This window comes from Miniopterus schreibersii (genome assembly GCF_964146895.1).
Source record: "Miniopterus schreibersii genome assembly, chromosome: 9".
NCBI lineage: Eukaryota > Metazoa > Chordata > Mammalia > Chiroptera > Miniopteridae > Miniopterus > Miniopterus schreibersii.
The window spans coordinates 22,533,248-22,551,370 of record NC_138118.1 but is presented as its reverse complement, the minus strand read 5'-3'; the positions used below and the strand labels follow the sequence as shown (position 1 = coordinate 22,551,370).

Here is an 18,123-nt window from a genome sequence, read left to right as displayed (position 1 = left end):
ACCACACAGCACAGAGATAATTGTGTAAACATTTAAAATTATAACTATGAAGTACTTATTCATTAAAACAAAACAAAACAAAAAAAAACTCCATTTATGGATAGGAGTAGGTTAGCAAAAGGTTTTCCCAGGTTGGCCAGCATGGCTCAGGGGTTGAGCATGGACCTATGATCCAGGAGATCCCTCTTTGATTCCCGGTCAGGGCACATGCCCGAGTTTCAGGCTCGATCCCCATTCAGGAGCGTGCAGGAGGCAGCTAATCATTGACTCTCTCATCTTTGATGTTTCTATCTCTCTTTCTCCCTCTCCCTTCCTCTCTCTGAAATCAGTAAAGACATGTTAAAAAAAAAAAAAAAAAAGGTTTTCCCAGTACCCCTATTTTTCACTTTCTATGAGAATAGTATACATATGCAAAGTGGTCCTGAAACTCTGATCTTTCATCACTGGGACAATTAAGTTCCCATCCTACCCAGAATTTTCTAAAGCACCATTCTATTCCAAAGACAAATAAATGTTAAAGCATAACAATTACAAAAATAGAAAAACAAGTAACAAATATTTTAGCTTTTAAACACCATATATGCTGATTTTTTTAATCCTTTCAACCATGTCAAACATTCAAGAAAAAAAACGTAATATTTGAATAACAGTATACAGAAAATCACTTCACATATGCCTAAGGAAAAGCAGGGTCATGGAGTAGTAAGAGCCTCAGACTGCTACAGTTTTGATCTATCAAATAAAGTGATTTCTTATTTATCAAACCCATCAGAGTAACTCTGCTGCCCCATATCAGAAAGCTGGCAATGTCAGTTATCCCTAACATGTTACCACAGAGGTGAGTCCAGCTGATCACTCAACAGAGTGAAGTTCAGAATACTTTCTATAACGACTGTGATGTCATGTTGTTCATTCCTCCAGCATTTGTTGAGCTAAGAATATGTCCTAAGCACATACATCATGTCCCTCCAAGGTGTCAAATTTCTAACAGAAAACAAATGAGAGAAGTGATCATTACAATACTGTGATAATTGCAGAAGTAGGGAGAAGCACAGAGTCTGGCTACTGACCTGGGCTCACAGGTTCTGGAAAAGTTGCTAAAAGTAGTATAGATAATCTACCAATCACATTCCTTTGAAATAGTTTAATTAAACTAAAAAAAGAGAAATCTTTATTTTCCCCCAAAAAAGAATCTATGGTGAGAGTCCTATCGCTGAAGCCCAGTGCTTTCTTTGATTCCCCTCTATGGAGGAGACAGAGGATGGAAGGGCCAGACAATGGGCAGGAGCCCAGAAGGTGAGGAGTGCTCTAGAGATGATTCCTAGCATCTTACTTATTTGTACGCTCTACTTTTTGCATCTTGGATTATGTGAAAGTGTGCACATACCTAAATATGCACATTCTAATGGTATAGCAGCCTTACTCACCTGGAAACTTTAAATTAATATGTAAATCTCAGGTTTTTACAGTAGGAATCCAAAAGCCCCACCGTTACGGGGAAGAGGTAGTGCAAACATGTCATGCTACAAAAAACAGAACTTCATTTTATGTCCTAATCAAGGCCAGCTTCAGCGTTGGGGATGTGTTGAACTGAGTTATCTTTCTTCAAAGAATCAGATTAAAAAGCAACAGAATTTGACTGGGCAGGTGAGAATTATTGGAAACGACTACTTGAAAATTCAAATAGTGTTATGCTTTCTTTAGAATTTCCAAGTAGTCATTTCTTTCCATTGAAATTCCTTATGTTCTTATTATGACCGTTTCCATCTTTTTACTACTGTGTTACATTGATGAATGTAAGACCACACTTGTAAATACATGCCCACCTGTGGGGAAGGAAAAAGACACACATCAGTTGAGATTTTAAAAAGGGTTCAAGTTTCCAGTAACTTTGACCAGGAACCCCAATGGCACCTGAGGAGGACTGTGCTTTCTGTACTTCAGTCATTTGCCTTCACTTCAGCAAGGTGAACAGGAGACTGGTCTGTGGAGTAAAGATGGAGCAAAGTTTCTCCTGGTAGCATTTGTATCCCATTTCTATGGCATACTTGCTTATGTGTGGAGGGCAGGTAAATGTGGTACTCCTTTTAAACTCTACATTTATCTAAATATGAGTTATTTTATTTTTAGGTTTTTGCATAGATATGTATTGCTTTTGTGATGTATAATTATATTGAATCAAAGCAAAAATAACTGAAAAATATAAGCTATGTTTTCAATTATGCTCTCACATATTTCTCTAAACAGATACACACCTCCTAATACACTCTGAATTGAACATTTATAAAAATTTATCAGAGCATAACTTTGTAATCATAGTGTGAAATACGTAAGAAATAGTTTAGAAATATGATAATCATATTTGCAACTGAAAAAACTTAGGAGCCTTACCAAACTGAATTAAACAAGTCCTTATTTAGTTTGTCAGTTGAAAACATAGTTCAGAATTTAAACCACTAATAAAGTATCTGAGAGAAGAGTGCAATAGGAAAGGGAAATATAAAAAGGCAGAATTTACTGAAAGTACTTAAACTCAGCTGTTAAAACAGGAAATGTAACTTATAATGTTTGCAAGTTAAGTGGTGTCTTGGACTTAAAGGTGTTTAAATTTTTTAAGCGTGGCTAATTTATGATAATATGTTCTGACGAAAATGTAAATTCCATTATAGTTACAACAATCATTCATTGTTGCTTGTCAGTTTCAATAAAAAGGGGAGCATAAAAGGAAAGGAGGGCACCTCACTCTCACCAGGAAAGGGTGACCTATACATAATGACCACAATCCAGAGGCAATGGCAATATAGATAAACAAGTTTGTTCCAAGCAGCTAGAAGATCTATGTTTAGAGGATATTGTTTAGTTGTTTGTTTTCCTTTTTTTGCCAGATTTCATGTGTTTGAGAGTGATTTGCCTGTCAATTTACATTTATGGTTGACCCCCAAAGAGCAATTTGGTTGGTCATCTGTAGCCAATTTAATCAGAAATGCATCTTTAGAAAACATTCATTGTAATAATCTTACATTTCACAGAGAGATGCTTTGTGGAGCTAGATTTTCATGTTGTCCTAAATATAATTAGCCATCCGATCAGTTTCAACTTCATATAAAGCTGCATTGTCCCTTGCCTCATTTAGGAATGGCTATTTTCCTTATGAGAGCAATGTTGTTCAATCAGGGACTTATTAGAATCACTGTGAGCTTTCTAAACATTCTTTGCCCTGGATTTGACATAGTGAATAAAATTCCTCTTCACCTCACTTTCATTCCTTTATTTACAGATATGATAGCTCTCCAATTAGTAGGTAGGCACTACCTAAATTAATGGACAAGTAGCTCCTATTGCAATCCTATGTACCTTCCCCTCTTGGAAGGTTCCAGTGAATTCCAGGCCTGAGTCCTATTGGCATCTAATGCACTTCATTGGATCTGAAAAAATATCCCCACTTCTGCAAATATTGAAGATAGAACCTATGCAAAAGGAAAGGGAGGAAGAAGGAAAATGATTTTTAAGGAGGTTTTCCCATCTATTGATTCTATATGTACTCAGTTCTTTCCCAGCCTCAACAGATCAAAAGAATCTAAGAAGCTAACAAGATCCAGACAGTTTGCTACCTTTATTAACTCAGATAGCCACCAATAATTTTCTTTTCATTTCTTTATAATTTTATTTGCTAAGTTACTTTTGGTGATTCTGGGAAAAAGAGGTAATGGAATAAATATTTGCATGTTTAAGCATCATCATTGTTAGTCCCTTCATTAATGATAAAATAAAATGGAATAAAAATATTTTATTGTATATTTATATTAAAAATTCCTAAAATCTTGGTTATATTTCCACTAATAAATGATATTTCTTGCTATTATTTGTCCCAGGGCCCCTATTTCTCTACAAATAGAAGTTCTTTTATGTATCACGTGGTTTATAAATCAGCCTTTCATATACTTCACACTTTTGCTAATTCACAGGTGGAAAATCTCATTTTAGGGTTTAGTTTTTCCTCAGAAACACTTAGCATGTAGGAAAATGTGGTAGACTAGCTAAGTATTCATCAAACTCATTTTCTCTTCTTCATGGCATATAGTTGACTTCATTTCTCCATCTCCATTGAAATTAGTTGAATGGCCATATGACTGAGTTCCAATGGATGGCATGTGAGCAGCACTGATGTGCTCAGCTCCGAGGCTGGGCCCATGGAAAACCTGGCAGTTCTTTACTCCTTCCCCAACTGGCTATCAATGCCCAAGGAGTTCTTGGAAACCATAAATGAAGAAGACACAGGCCAATCATTCTTGGACTCTGAATCACCTCCGTGCCCCCACCTTCACCCCCACATACACCTACCTAGAATTACCTGGACTGTTTAGTGAGGAAGCAATAAATTTCAATTTTGCTTAAGCCATTGTACCTTTAGGAGTTCAATTTGTTATAGCACTTAATCTATCCCATCTAATATAAGGACTATAACTGAGAAAATAGAAATTAAAATAAAGCTAATTAAACAATTCTATGTTTTTTTAATAAGGCTATTTGAAAAGAAGCTTCAAGCTTTACTAGAGTCTAGGAATGTGGCATGCTTCTAGGTCCTATGGTCCATGAAGATGTGTAAAAGAGCGGAGAAAATACCAGCCCTCATATACTTTTTGGCGACACACTGCATAGTGAGTCTCAGGAATGGAACAGATCCAAATCTTTTCCAAACATAGCTTTGTCTCCCCAGCTGATGAGCTGAGATCCAGGCTCTCATGGCACATCTGGACACAGATATTTCTGCTCTGCTCCAGAGCTCACCTTGATGGAGACAGCCTCCCTTCCTTGCACTGCAGGACCAGAAAAGAGATGCTGCACAGAAAAATGCAATTCAATCTTTGGAATAAAGTTGCTCCTGGAATCCAAAATGTGATTAACATTATTCCTGTGATTGGTTTACTGAACCAAGGCTTAATCCTAACTCTTTTAAGCCATTGTTCTACATAAGTAGAAATAAAGTTTATTTAAGCTGATTAGTACTAAATTTTTATATGAATTTTCAAAATGCTTTTAAACAAAATGGATTTATTGTTATTGTTGCTGCTGTTGCTGTTTTTTTATTATCATAAAAAAACAATATATGTTCATTTTATAAAATACAAATGAACAAAAAGAATAAACTGTCATCCTCTTAGCATCAAGGCGGTCTTAGGGTAGTCAGACATCTTACATAGCAGCTCAAAGTTCCAAGCATGAGTATTCGTTCAAGCAAGGCAGAAGCTATGTCTTATTTAGGTTCACAAGTCACACAGCATCATTTCTACCATACTCTAATCATTGCAGCAGGCACAGCCCACTCAGGTTCAAGGGGAGGGAACGTAGAATCCAACTTTTAATGGCAGAAGTGCATTAGGGCCCCTGCTTTAAAATGATCCCAGCTTTATTAGTTAGTACCCTGATTGCAAGTAACAGAAGACTCAGGTAGGAGGGGCAGAAATAATGACGACATTTGTTTTCTGGCATAACCAGGCATACAGAGGTAGAGACATTCCAGGTTAGTTCAGTTACTCAACAACTTTTCAGAACCTCTGTGCTTTCCATCTTTCCATTCTATACTCAGCATATCAACAATTTTTAGTCTCATGGTCTCACGTAACTGCAGCAGTTCTGGTGTCACTAGGAATTGGATCTCACATTTATTGAAGAATATGGACATTTACTTGGGTTGATCAATTTTGCTTAAGAAGGCAAACCTTTCCTTCAAGTCCCCAGAAATCTCTCCACTCCTTATTGTCCAAGACTAGACCATGTGATTTCTCCCTTGGCAAAACCTATGGAAAAAACATGTTTGGTGTTTTTATTTTTCTAAGGTGAAAAGTGAGTTCTGTAGAAAGGAAAAGGGGATGTGAAATAATTGTTGGTAGGACAGTTCTTTCCAACTTCTTCATCTCATGGTCCATGTATAAAAGATGATTATATTTATATGGCACAGTAGGGTAAAATAGAGGTGGGCTGAGGGAGTATCTTTATGGGATTTGGTTAAAAAATATTTTCCTTTAATTATAAGAAAAAATTAGAAAGATGTTAAAAATTAAATTTGTAAAAACTTAAAAAAATAAAACTTTTCTATTTTAAAACAGAATAAACTGTTAAGATACCACAACTTCAAAATGTTCATAATTAAATTTCCAGGACCTTTTCTGTATGTCCACATAGTTTACTTTTACAAAAATATAATCATTTATTTCTATTCTGATTATAATCAGCTTTTTATAAAAACTACTGTGAAATCTTCCCCATCACAATATATCCATATTACAATATCACTGTTAAAAGATGAAAGGAATTCAAGTATATGATTATACGTTAATATAATCAATCTAATAAATTGATGTTATTTCTGATTTGCTTTTCTTTTAAAATATATTTTGACAGATATTCTTAAATATTTCACAGAAGTGGAATTTCTTAAAAACTGCCAGTCAATACACACAACAGCAAAGTTTCCATTCATCCATTTCACAAATGAGAACCAAGTTTTATGCCAGGCCCTATTCTGGACACTTTGAATTCAGCAGTTTAAAAAAAAAAAAGACAAAAACTCTCCCTCCTGTTGCTTACACAGTAGTACATGAAAGGGTCTATTTCCCTGAACTCATAATATCATTGGGGCTTTTAAAATCATGGTTACTTTGATAGGGGGAAAATTATTTTACTGTTTTATTGCTTACTGGTTATTTGTATTTCATGACCACATTTTCTTTTATTGCGTGTGCTAACCAACACCTGTGCATGCTAACGTCAGGCAATAATTTTCACAGGAGAGATGTTATTTAAAAATGGTATGGCTAGTTATGAGTATTTGTTATGATGATTTAGACATCTTAAAGTAGTTGACCTACAAATTTCCTTGTAAATAATCCATCAGATTGAATGATCTAAAAGATATAAAGATTGAATATGAATCATGTGACTGAAAAGAACCACTCTAATTCTTGACATTTTAAAATTGTGTGTGTGCTCTTAAAAAGCTAGCATTTTGAAGTTAGACATCATTTACTTAAGAATACCAATTAACCTCTTACAAAAACTGTGTCACCTACAGAACAAAGAATCTTAAAATCACAGCTGCCCTTTCACTTTAGTTATACTTTATCATTTCCACCTTTCATAAACAGAATGGCACTGGGATAAAATAATTCTCTAGAAAACAGCCTTTGCACAGTATGTCTACTTGACTTGAAAAAATGCTATATAAGTATTTGCAGTTTAGAAGAACTTGTTTTGCAAAAGATGGAGGTGACATCTCCTTCTTCCATCCAGGTAGCTCTTGTTAGTCACTAATCAGCAATGGAGACTTGACAGAACAGTTCTGAGTGTTTGTGCGGTGTTCTCTCTTCCAGAGTTTCAGTTTCACCATTAACCCTCCTCATTCTGTAGCAGGTGTGGTACAAGAAAGAGACTTGTGATTTAGACATATCCTGTCTTCCCTAACATGTTCTTCAAATGAGCTAATGCATCTAAAGTGCCTAGCAATGCACTGGAAGACACACTGGCAGCACCCAAAAACACTGCTTGCCTTTCCTACGTCCTAATGCTAGTTCCCATTCTTGGTGTGCTTACTGGGTGTCGGGAATAAGCTAAGCATTTGAAATCTCATTGGAGTCCTCTAAGGTGGTGCTATTATCATTTCGCTGTTACACAGAAGGGGATGAACTCCTGGAGAGGTCACAAAATTTGCCACTGATGATCTTGTTAATAAATAACAGTACCTAGAATTTGGAATCATGACTCTGCCTCTGACATGGCTTGGTGGACTGCATTTTTGGATAACCCACAGAAAAGACTGCAAATCTAGAAATTTTTTTTTTTTTTTCTCTCAGTAACATGCAGCTACATTGATTTTTTAAAAACCTCTCTATCTCTCTGTAGCCCACAACACAGACAACAATGATCTTACTGGCTGCTTGGAGATACCCTAGGAGGGACTGCAACTTGATACTAAAATAAAAAGAACCTGTAAGGAAAACCTCTGGTGGCAATTTAGTTTAAAAACTAGATCTCAACTGCCCATTATGGGTATTATGAGCTGCACTGTGTTCCCACCCAACCAAATTCATATGTTGAAGTCCTAACTCTCAGTACCTCTGAATGTGACTATATTTGGAAAGAGGGTCTTTATAAAGACAATTAAGGTAAATTAAGGTCATATGGGTTAGTCCTAATCCACTATGACTGGTATCCTTATAAAACAAGAAGATTAGGACATAGACACACACAGAAGAAAGACATGTGAAGACACAGGAAGACAATGGCCACCTATATACCAAGGAGAGAGGCCCTCAGAAGAAACCGACCATGCAAATACCTTGGTCTTGGATTTCTAGCCTCCAGAATCATGAGAAAAAAATTTCTGTTTAAACCACCCAATCTATGGTACATTGTTATGGCAGCCCAGCAGTCTAATGCAAATGGAGTTGACAATTACTGATATGTGAAATTAAGAGCTTTCTTAATTATTCAAACTTCCCTTTTAAAAATTAGAAATCTCAGCCAGTAAGAAGAATTTCAAGTGATTTCAAGAATTGTTTTTTTATATTGGAACTTTATCTCCCCAAATAGGACTCAATCAATGATTGAGGCCTTGACATCTTATGTTATTCAGTTTAGCTTGATGATGCTTATGGTAACAGTATTTGATCTGAAGGCAAATTACAGATGCTTCCTGGATTTCTTCACACAGCCACTGAAACATACTCACCATGGAAAGAATAAACCTTTGCAGATTCTTACTAAATTTGCTGTGGATGGACAAATGCAGTGGTGCCTGAGAATTATGGCAATGACTGCTGTAAAAATCAGAAGTATGTGCATGACTAAAAGAAATAGAAATCTCAACAAGGAGAGAAAAAAACTAAACTAAATAAACCGTATCCAAAGATATTAAAAAGGATTGTTTCCAACAAAAGCCTCTTTGACTTTCAATTCAATAAATATTTTTAAAGTCCATGCATTGTAGTGTAGGGGAAAATAGAATTTAGACATTAACCCTCTCTCTGACCTCAAATACTTCTTGATATGATATGAGGGAAAAAAAGACACTGACACAAAAGCCATAATTTCATGTGGTCTTTGATAAAATCTGCAATGGAAATAAAAATTATAATGAAATTAGAGGACAGCAAAGGCATTCTGGCTGGGGCATTGGACATTTATGTAGGGTCTGGAAGTTGTGTAGCATTTACTAAGGTTGGGTTGCAGAGGGAGAAGCTTTATAGGTGGATTAGCACAAGAAAAACAAATGCTGTTGAGTGCAAATCATGCTCAGTGAAAAAGTAAGAATCTGAAAGTGTTGACCCTGCACTTGGAGTTAAAGGGCCTGTGTTTGAATCTTGTGTTCCCCATTTACTAGATTTATGACTTCAATCTCCCTGAGCCTCAAATTGCTCATAGGTGAAACAGAAATAATGATTCAAACCTCACAATTATGAAGATTAAAAGTTAGTGCCCTGTGTGAAATCTCGACCTAGCAAAGCCTGATATGCAATAAAAATTCAGTAAATGTTAGCTGATTCTAAGAGGTTAGACTTGATTCTATAGGAAATGAGAGCCAATAAGGTTTTTGAGCATGAAAGTAAGATGACCAGAGCTAGACATTTGGAAATGTACCCCAGTAATACTGTGTGCAGAATGAATTAGAGGGCAGCCATTGTGCAAGAAGGAAGGCCCATTAAGAAAGCATTATTAACAATAGCACAGCTTTGAAGCAAGAGGGACCTGAAGCAGGGCTGTGCTGGGGGGAAGGGGAAGGAGAGTATGGGTGTTAGAGACTTCCATGTAAATGGCACTAGGATATGCACCCTGGAACATAGACAGCTGTTCAGAAAATCAGACCCTAGTCCTGTAACTCTTTTCTAAAGTAGTGGCATGACCTCTACTCAGTTATGTAACCTCTGCGGATTCTGAGCTTGCTCATCTATACAATAAAAACAGATTGAAAAATCTCTAAGTTTTCTCATAGCACTGAACTACTTTTTTCCTATTTGAATCAATAAAACTTGTTAAGTTGATTAGATGAGAAAGTAAAGATAGAGAGATAGAGAATTTGAAAATAACATGAAGGAAAAAGCTTTAAACATGTTAGTGTGTCAGTAGATTATACATTTCTAGGGATATGGAAAAGAGAAAAATAAACAGGTTTGGGGAGAATATAATGAACATCATTTCTAGCAGTCTGAAGGGCTGTCCTTCAAACACTTAGACTTGTGGGTCTATGAATATTCAACATATTTTTTATATTATATCCTATACCATGTAAACATCAGTTTTGAAAGCAAATATATTTTTTTAATTTATAGATTCTTTTCATTGGCGATTCAACCAACAGAGGGATAATGTACTACCTGATCGAAAGACTGAACGAAACCTTGCAGGAATGGCAGAAGGTGCATGGCACTAAACTCTATCACAATGTCAATGGTGGGAAGACTTCGATCAGTTATTCCTACTATCCTCAGTTCTGGATAAGCCCTTCATTGAGACCAACATTTGAAAAAGCACTTGAGCATCTCTTGCAAAGGTACAATGGAACTGTTATGAGCAGCACAATGCCGCAATGCACTTGTGTTTCACTAGTGGTCATAACTGCTCACCTTCTATGAAATGTGCTGAAAAGCTTAAAGCCCAAGTAATATGACTGAAAACAAGTTGGAAATGACAAAGGGGTCCTGTGATCAGGATGCCAGATATGGTTCAATGAAATGTGAGGCAATGCTGTTAAAATATTTACCATCTGTTTCAAGGCAACATGTGTTGTTTTTCTTTCTGGGTTTCAGATCCCATCCTCTGGAGAATTCGGGCCAGACTGTATTGGTCGTTGGTGGTGTTCAGTGGCTTAATTCCAATCATCTGCAAATTATTCAAAAGGTTTTGAAGAGGTACATTTCTGCAGCAATAACTGTCATTAGTATTCTAAGTTTTAAAAAAATTACCCTTGATGCGAATGAATTTTATCAAGATTTTAAAGACCAACTTGTTTAGAATTAAGTACTTAAAGTCTAGTTTAAAATATTTCAAAAGACATATCCAATCACAAGATGGCTCTTCCAAATTTACATTTCCTACAGATCAAAACACGTTCACTGACATGTAAAACTCTATTCACACAAAAAATAAACACATCAGATCTATAAAATGAGAAATTAGTCCTATCTGCCAATTATCACATTCTAAAGGACTTTCCCTGCATCTGTTTATGTAAACACAAACATCTAGAAATGTAACTGAAGTTCTTAACTTTAGAATTCTAATTATTTAACAGGGAAAATTTACTCAATATCCTTGTGATCATCAAAACTTTGGGAATCGGATTTCATCTGCCAGTCGATGGAGTGCATTTCTTAACACAGGTAAGGCCATTTCCTCCAGGCTGTGTGAACCTCATGCTTCCTATCTTTGCTGGTGTCTGAAAAAGAATGAAAAGGCACCACATAATATTTGGCAACCTTTATAAAAATCAAGGGAGATAATATACTTATGGAATATGATTGCAAATCAGCTAGAATTATTCCTGGAGATAAGGAGCCTGTAACCCAGAATGTGTTGTAAATGCTTTGAGTTCATAAAAGAAAGGGAATGCCAAACTACGAAAAAACAAGATCCGAGTGTAGATGAGAGAGATTGTGCTTTAAGTATCTCCTGACCCTATTAATGTTTCATACAGCTTTAAAGGGTCATACTGAAACCACAAATGAAATTGTCAGTATCAATGAACACTTTGGGAAAGAGTGGCTTTTTTTGAAGATGATATCTGACTGATTGCTTTACAAAATAATCTTTGAAGTAGTATCACCAGTTTTTTCTCTGGTCGGATATTCATAAATGAAAGGAGTTAGAGGCCTTTGACCAGTTCTTACAATGATACTAAATTAGTCTCAACACTGAATAGAAGTCTCAGGAAAAAAAAACAGAAAGACAACATCTGTAGGTAAGGGAACCAGCTGTTCTTGTTCAAGCCAGAAAAGTTCTTGACAGACTGGTTTGTGTGTGATTTGCTCAGGGGAGCTCAGGAGTACTGGGAATTGGGGAGACAGGAAGCTGTCCATTTAATACGTAAGCCAAGTGAGATTTATTTTTATGTCAATGTCGTGTGCTCCTAGCTCTCCTCAGCACAGATTGTACAACCCCCTCTCCTTTCTTGAAACTTGGCCTGCAGGGACTCCAGTTCTATGATACAAAAGCAGGAGAACTAGTTGAAAGTGGCCCAAGAAGAGCCTCCAAATTCAGCCCCTTGGAGTTAGGACCGATTAAGGAGTTGAGGTATTTAGCATCTAGGGTGTCTGAAGAGCTTGGGACTGTTGAAGATTAGAAGAGGAATCCTTTGATAATTTTTGCTGTGGGTTATGAGTTGAGTCTCCTTTAATGTTATCTGAAGGCTACAGGCCAAGATTGCAACTTCTTCTTGAGGACTCTGGTAGCTCTACTTTGCTTTTTTGACTGTGGCTACTCACAGCAACTGGAGTACTTATGGCCCCTCCTTTAATTTAGGTTACTAACTTTGAATAAATTTATCTCAGCAGACAACAAACATTTCTTTAGCACTTACTATGTATGAGATATTGTGTTAAACATCATGCCTGCCCCCTGGGCTTTGATGGGTGTTCATCAGTTCTTTCAAACTGAGTGAAGACAAAAGGATGGAACAAGAAGGTGGAGGAAACAACAGAATGAGAGGCAGGGATAATAGCAGTGGAAGCAGAAAATAAATCTGAACTCCTCATCATGTGTCCCAGTGGCCATTCAAGACTTGGCCTCTGCTTTCCTCTGTAGACTTATCCCTTGTTCCCACTATATATGCACACATGTACATACACATATTTACACACACACACACAGGCACACACACTCACAATACCACTGAGCTCAGTCATGCTGAGCATGTTTTAGCTTCTCAAGCATGTCGTGCTCCCAGTTACCTCCAGGCCTTTGAAATCACTATTCCTTCTTCTTGGAGCCCACTCTCCCACCACCTCCTCATGGGGGTAACTCCCAAGCACCCTTAAAGTGTTGGTTTAAATGCTATTTCCTCTGGGAAGATTTAAAGGGGACAGTAGACTCGATAGTCTATTCCTGCTATGAGCTCCTATAATGTTTTTTGTCTTTATGCATGTCACTCAACAGATACAGTCCTTGGTTGCCTGTCTTCCCTGCTAGAATAACCTCTGTGAGAGCAAGGACCGGGGAGGGAAGGCTGTATTGCTCATTCTGGTATCCCTAATGCAAAACACAATTGTCAGCACATAGTAAACTCTCAAAAAATATCTCTGCCTGAATGAGTGAGTGATACTTTGTATGATTTGGCTGCTCCCAGATTGCCCCTTTAGGACTGAGACATTCGTTCCCCTGCACTACTGGGAATGTGGCCTAATGATGACTCATGCATGAATCCCAGCAGGAATTGCCTTTTGCTGCAGAAACCCAACCTGCCCGTGCAAGAGTACCAAGACCAGCCCCCTTTCCTTAATTTGGGCCATTATCTCAGAAGATCCTTCCCAGCTCTAGAACCCCCAGTGGGGTCCACAAAAGCCTCTTTTGCAACCACATCACTGCCTTATAGGTGTTGATTCCAAGAGCATGCTCCTGTTAGTCCCCTGCATGCAAATTTCCATCTAAGAGTCTATTTCCCATTCAACTGACCTTTCTCTAGAAAACTTTCTCAAGAAAACTCCTACTATAAAGTTCCATGTACTTTTCATAATCAGACAGATTAGAGTTGAGAAAATGCTTCTACTGGACAAGAAAAAGCCTACAAACAACACAGCATCATTTTTCATGTGAAAGCACAGAAAAAAATCACATCTGTGTCTCTTTTCCTCCATATTCCTTCTTTATGAACCTTTTCTATTCACTATCTCTATTTTGGGGAAAACACTCTTCTTTGAATATCACATAAAAATAGGTATGTGAGCTCAGTGAAAATAGAAAATTAGATGTATTTGTACTGCTTCCTTTACTTTGTGGTTGGATTAACAAATGCAAGCAATTTGCATTTTTACCTGGAAAAATAGAAAAAAAAAATTGTTCTTTAGAAAAGACAGAGAGAGTGCAGTTCCCTGTCTTGTCAGGGTGGGTTTGGCAAGAAACAGGCACTAAGACAGGATTAGCAGAAGGGGATTTATGAGGGAGAGTGCCTGGGAAGAATGCAGGGAAGAGGAGTGTCAGGAAGACTTTCAGACCACAGCACCCAATGCATATCACACAATCTTGCACCAAATATTTTCTTAGTCCACTGTGTATTGGGGCCTGTGTTTGGCTGTAATCTGTCTGATATGAAGGGTGTGGAAGAAGGATTAAGGACATAGGAAGAGACTCGGACAGCAGGTCAGCCTGAGAAAGTCTTGGCCAAGCCAATGAGGGATCCTGGAGCTGGAGTAGAGGAGGAGTTCCTCCTCTTGACAGTAGAGCTGAGCTAGATCTTTCATGGAGCCCCATCCTTGGACATGGCTGGGGAGGGTGGGAGGAATATGACCCAGAGCAGCAGCAGCTGAAGCCCTCACTCAGTTCTGCTGCCCCTGGAAGCACACCCCCCTCCTCTCCTCCCCCCCCCACTGGCAAACCCCTCTCTGCTCAGGAGCCACCTCCTGAAGCCTCCCTCTCCAGCTGTCCCTTTACACCTCACAGAGCTATTTCCTTTCCTCTACTAGCCAGAGCCTGGTATATTTGCCCACAATGAAAGACTTAGTAAATGTATATGTATCTATTTCTTCTATTAGAATGTAATGTCTTAAGAGCAGGGACCATGATTTATTTATTCTTGTATTGCTGTCCCTCAGCACAGAGCTAAGCACAAAAAATATACTAATTAATATTCAAATGAATAAATAAATAAAAATCTAAATAGATGGAGATAACATTTATGAGTTTAAATTTTGGCTTTTAAATTGAGAGTTTTAGGCATTTCAAAGGATCTTTGTGAGCAATAAGCCAAACTACTTTTTATAAAAGAGAAAGTTCCAAACTGTATGTCACTGTAGATGTTTATGTATTGCTGTTTTATATATACACAGATGTTTATATTTATATTTTGAGTAAAAAGATTAAAACACATCTTTATTTAAGAAATTTATGTGAAATTAATTCTTTATTGCAAACTAAGACCAATCTGTAGAAAAGATGCCCTTTGCACAATTTCTACCTGATTTAGTAAATTGTAAACAATGCTCCTAATAAAAATTCCCATTCTTTCACTTTGCAATACAGAGTGAAGTTCAGAACTTATGGAAAGAAAATTTGATTATTCTGGATACTGCAAAAAAATATGGCTATGAAGTGGTTGACACATTCACTATAACAATGGGGCGATACAAAGAGTTTTTGCAGGGGAACTGTGGATGCCATTTTCATGAGGTATTTATTCTGGCTTTCTAATTTTTTTTAGCTTTTGATTTTTTAAGTTTTTCATTGTATTTTTAATAGCATTGCCAGTCTTATTTTGCATAAAAAACTATGTCAGGCAGAGATTAAATGGTGTGTTTGTTCATCATCACCCAGCCGAAGCATATACTAACCACAACTGAAGGCCCTACAAAATGAGGTGTTTAAAAAACAGTAATGTTTATGTGGGCACTTGAAAACTGGGATCACTGGTCAATGGAAGCAAAAAGACGGCAACCTGGAGAGCACTTGCCTTGTTTAACAGACTCTGAGCCTTCCCTGAGAAATGGTGCCCAAAGAAAATGGCAGATGTCTTTAGTGGAGGCAGCTTGAAAATCCAGACTGTTGAATATGCTAAAGTAATGAATGGTCTTCCTCCTTTGGTTTAGTCAATGCACAACAGGAGGGCCTGTCTTTTGAGTAATTTCTTTTCCCCAGGGGTGAAAAGTATGTTACTTGTAATAAGTAAATAGGCTTAGCTGATAAGGTGATAACAGAAAATAATTTTACCCTTTCACCTTCAAACCCTCTGTGGATTATTTCTTCCCTACTACTTGAATAAAATCTTGGTAAATCCCATAACTTACAAACCACTTTCAGATAATAAAAGGTCCCCAATCATTTTCAGGCATAAGAAGGATAACACTTCAGTACTGAAATTGCCCAGGCCTGTGTTTATGCCCACATAAAGTTATTTCTTTCTCCCAGCTCAGACCTGCCTCAGTCTCGAAAGCCCGAAGTAGGAGAGAGGGAGCCCGGGACTCCTTTCCTTTTTCCCTACCTTGCTTTGCTACTTTTCTTCTCCCACCCCTTCTTCACTGGGTCAGGTTAGGGAGGAGATGTTAAAGGCAACAAAAGTCTTACTTGACTAGCATAAGCATAATCATCACTGTGCTCTCTGGGTAGAAAATGCTAATTCCTTCTTTTCAGGGTGCTTTTGTGCACTTTCTTAAAGACAGCTTCCACTGGGGCCCTCCAAAGAGAGCTTCTGGATAAAGGCCAATACCACTCACTGCTGCTTTCCTCCCTTGGCCCTTTGACTTCTAATGACCCATCCCTCTGATGGGGGGTCACATCGCCCTCCAGGCATCCTCTTGGAAAATATTCAAAATGGCACTATGCTTGCTATATTCAGTTGCCCACATTTGGTCCACAAGAAACACCCTTGCATCCTTGCTCAGCTGTTTCTAGAAATACAGTTAGCTCCCAATGCAGCACTCTCTCTTCCTCTCTTGCTCTCACTCTCACTTTCACTCTTACTCTCTCACTTTCTTTGCCACAGTAAAGCTGAACTTCAGTCCAGGTCTTATACCAATCCTAATGCACCCCAACCCCCAGATGACACATGTCCATGTTTCAAAGTTGGCCTCTTGAAACCTCTCTCAGTTAAAGCAAGGCTGAAGCAGCTCTCCAAAAGGGAAGGTCACAAAGCATTTGGAAAACTTCTCACACAGGAATTCTCTCTCTTCATCTTCATTTTCCAGTTCTTTTCATGAAACAAGGGTTTGCAAACCTGGATGCTGTCCACACTTTTGCATATTTTGCATATATCGTCCAGACCTTGCTTTGGAATATGAAGTTACTTGGCTACTGCTGTTTGCTCTAGGTCTCAGGAGCTTCAGCTGAAACTGCGAAGGAAAGTGTCTCATTTGATCATCCTGTCAAATATTGATTTGCTCTTTTTTTTTTCTTGCATGGCCTCCTTTGTAAACCAGGATGCAGTCATTAGTGAATTGACTAGTGAGATGAAAACTAAAGGTTTCTTCTGATCCTATTTTTCAGCCTTAAGATGACTATCAGAATCTATCCTGGTCCTCAGATTTTTATGGATACCCAAAGTTATTGACATTGCATTGGTTCTTCTGTATTATCTACTACTGGATTCATGTTATATTTTTGTATGACAAATGGAACTGCATCTCAGAGAAGTGAGCACCTACACCCACAGTAGAAATCATTTTAAGTTTTGCTCTAGCAACATGGAGCTTGGCTATGTTGTTGCAGACCAGATTTTAAGCTGTAGGATACTGTGTCTACTTATTTCTTCCACAAAAAAATAAAACACCCTTCAGGTGCCTATTCTATTTGAAAAAAGTCAAGACTTAGAAACACGAGAACAGGAACAGGAAGAAACAATGAACTTGCATCTAAGACAGTCCTCCAGCCAAAAGTTGCCAAACCCACAGAAAATGTGGACTTTGAAAAACGACATACAGATAGGGGGTTTTTGTCTCTTTTAGGAGAGATTTATTTATTTTTCATAATATGTCTTCAATTAGTATTTGGGGAGAGGATATCTGTTTTTCTTTTTGAGCTTTAGTGCTCTGAAATTCTAAAAAGAAGTCTCCAATGATTTCCAGCATGGCTTCAATTAAAAACAGAAGATGCCCTTCCCACATGGCTGCATTACATGCATGTCCTGCCACAGCAACAACTAGTTGACACTAATAGTCATGGAATTTGAGAACTACAAAAAGGACTTTGAACCATCAGAACTAGAAAAGTGGCTTATAATTGTTACTAATATAAACCATTGTTAATTACATAATAATGACTTTAGCATGTCAGGTAAAATTATTTCACTTATTTGATTTTATAATTTTTTCTATGCAGATATCATGTACAAATTCTTTTTTCTTAAACCATACATATTTTTTAAGTATATCTTTATTGATTTCTGAGAGAGGAAGGGAAAGGGAGAGAGAGATAGAGACATCAATGATG

General features: G+C 37.5%; 1 protein-coding gene across 2 annotated transcripts in view; it reads left to right on the top strand.

Annotated features, from left to right (window-relative positions):
* The window catches only part of CPED1 (cadherin like and PC-esterase domain containing 1), a 268,666-nt gene that overhangs the window by 234,522 nt on the left and 16,021 nt on the right, over positions 1–18,123 (top strand). For both annotated transcript variants that reach the window (XM_081147894.1, XM_081147893.1), the window contains 4 exons: positions 10,326–10,546; positions 10,803–10,904; positions 11,288–11,375; positions 15,226–15,372. In XM_081147894.1, coding sequence (XP_081004020.1) covers positions 10,326–10,546; positions 10,803–10,904; positions 11,288–11,375; positions 15,226–15,372 — 558 coding nt within the window. The remainder of the gene's footprint in view (positions 1–10,325; positions 10,547–10,802; positions 10,905–11,287; positions 11,376–15,225; positions 15,373–18,123) is intronic.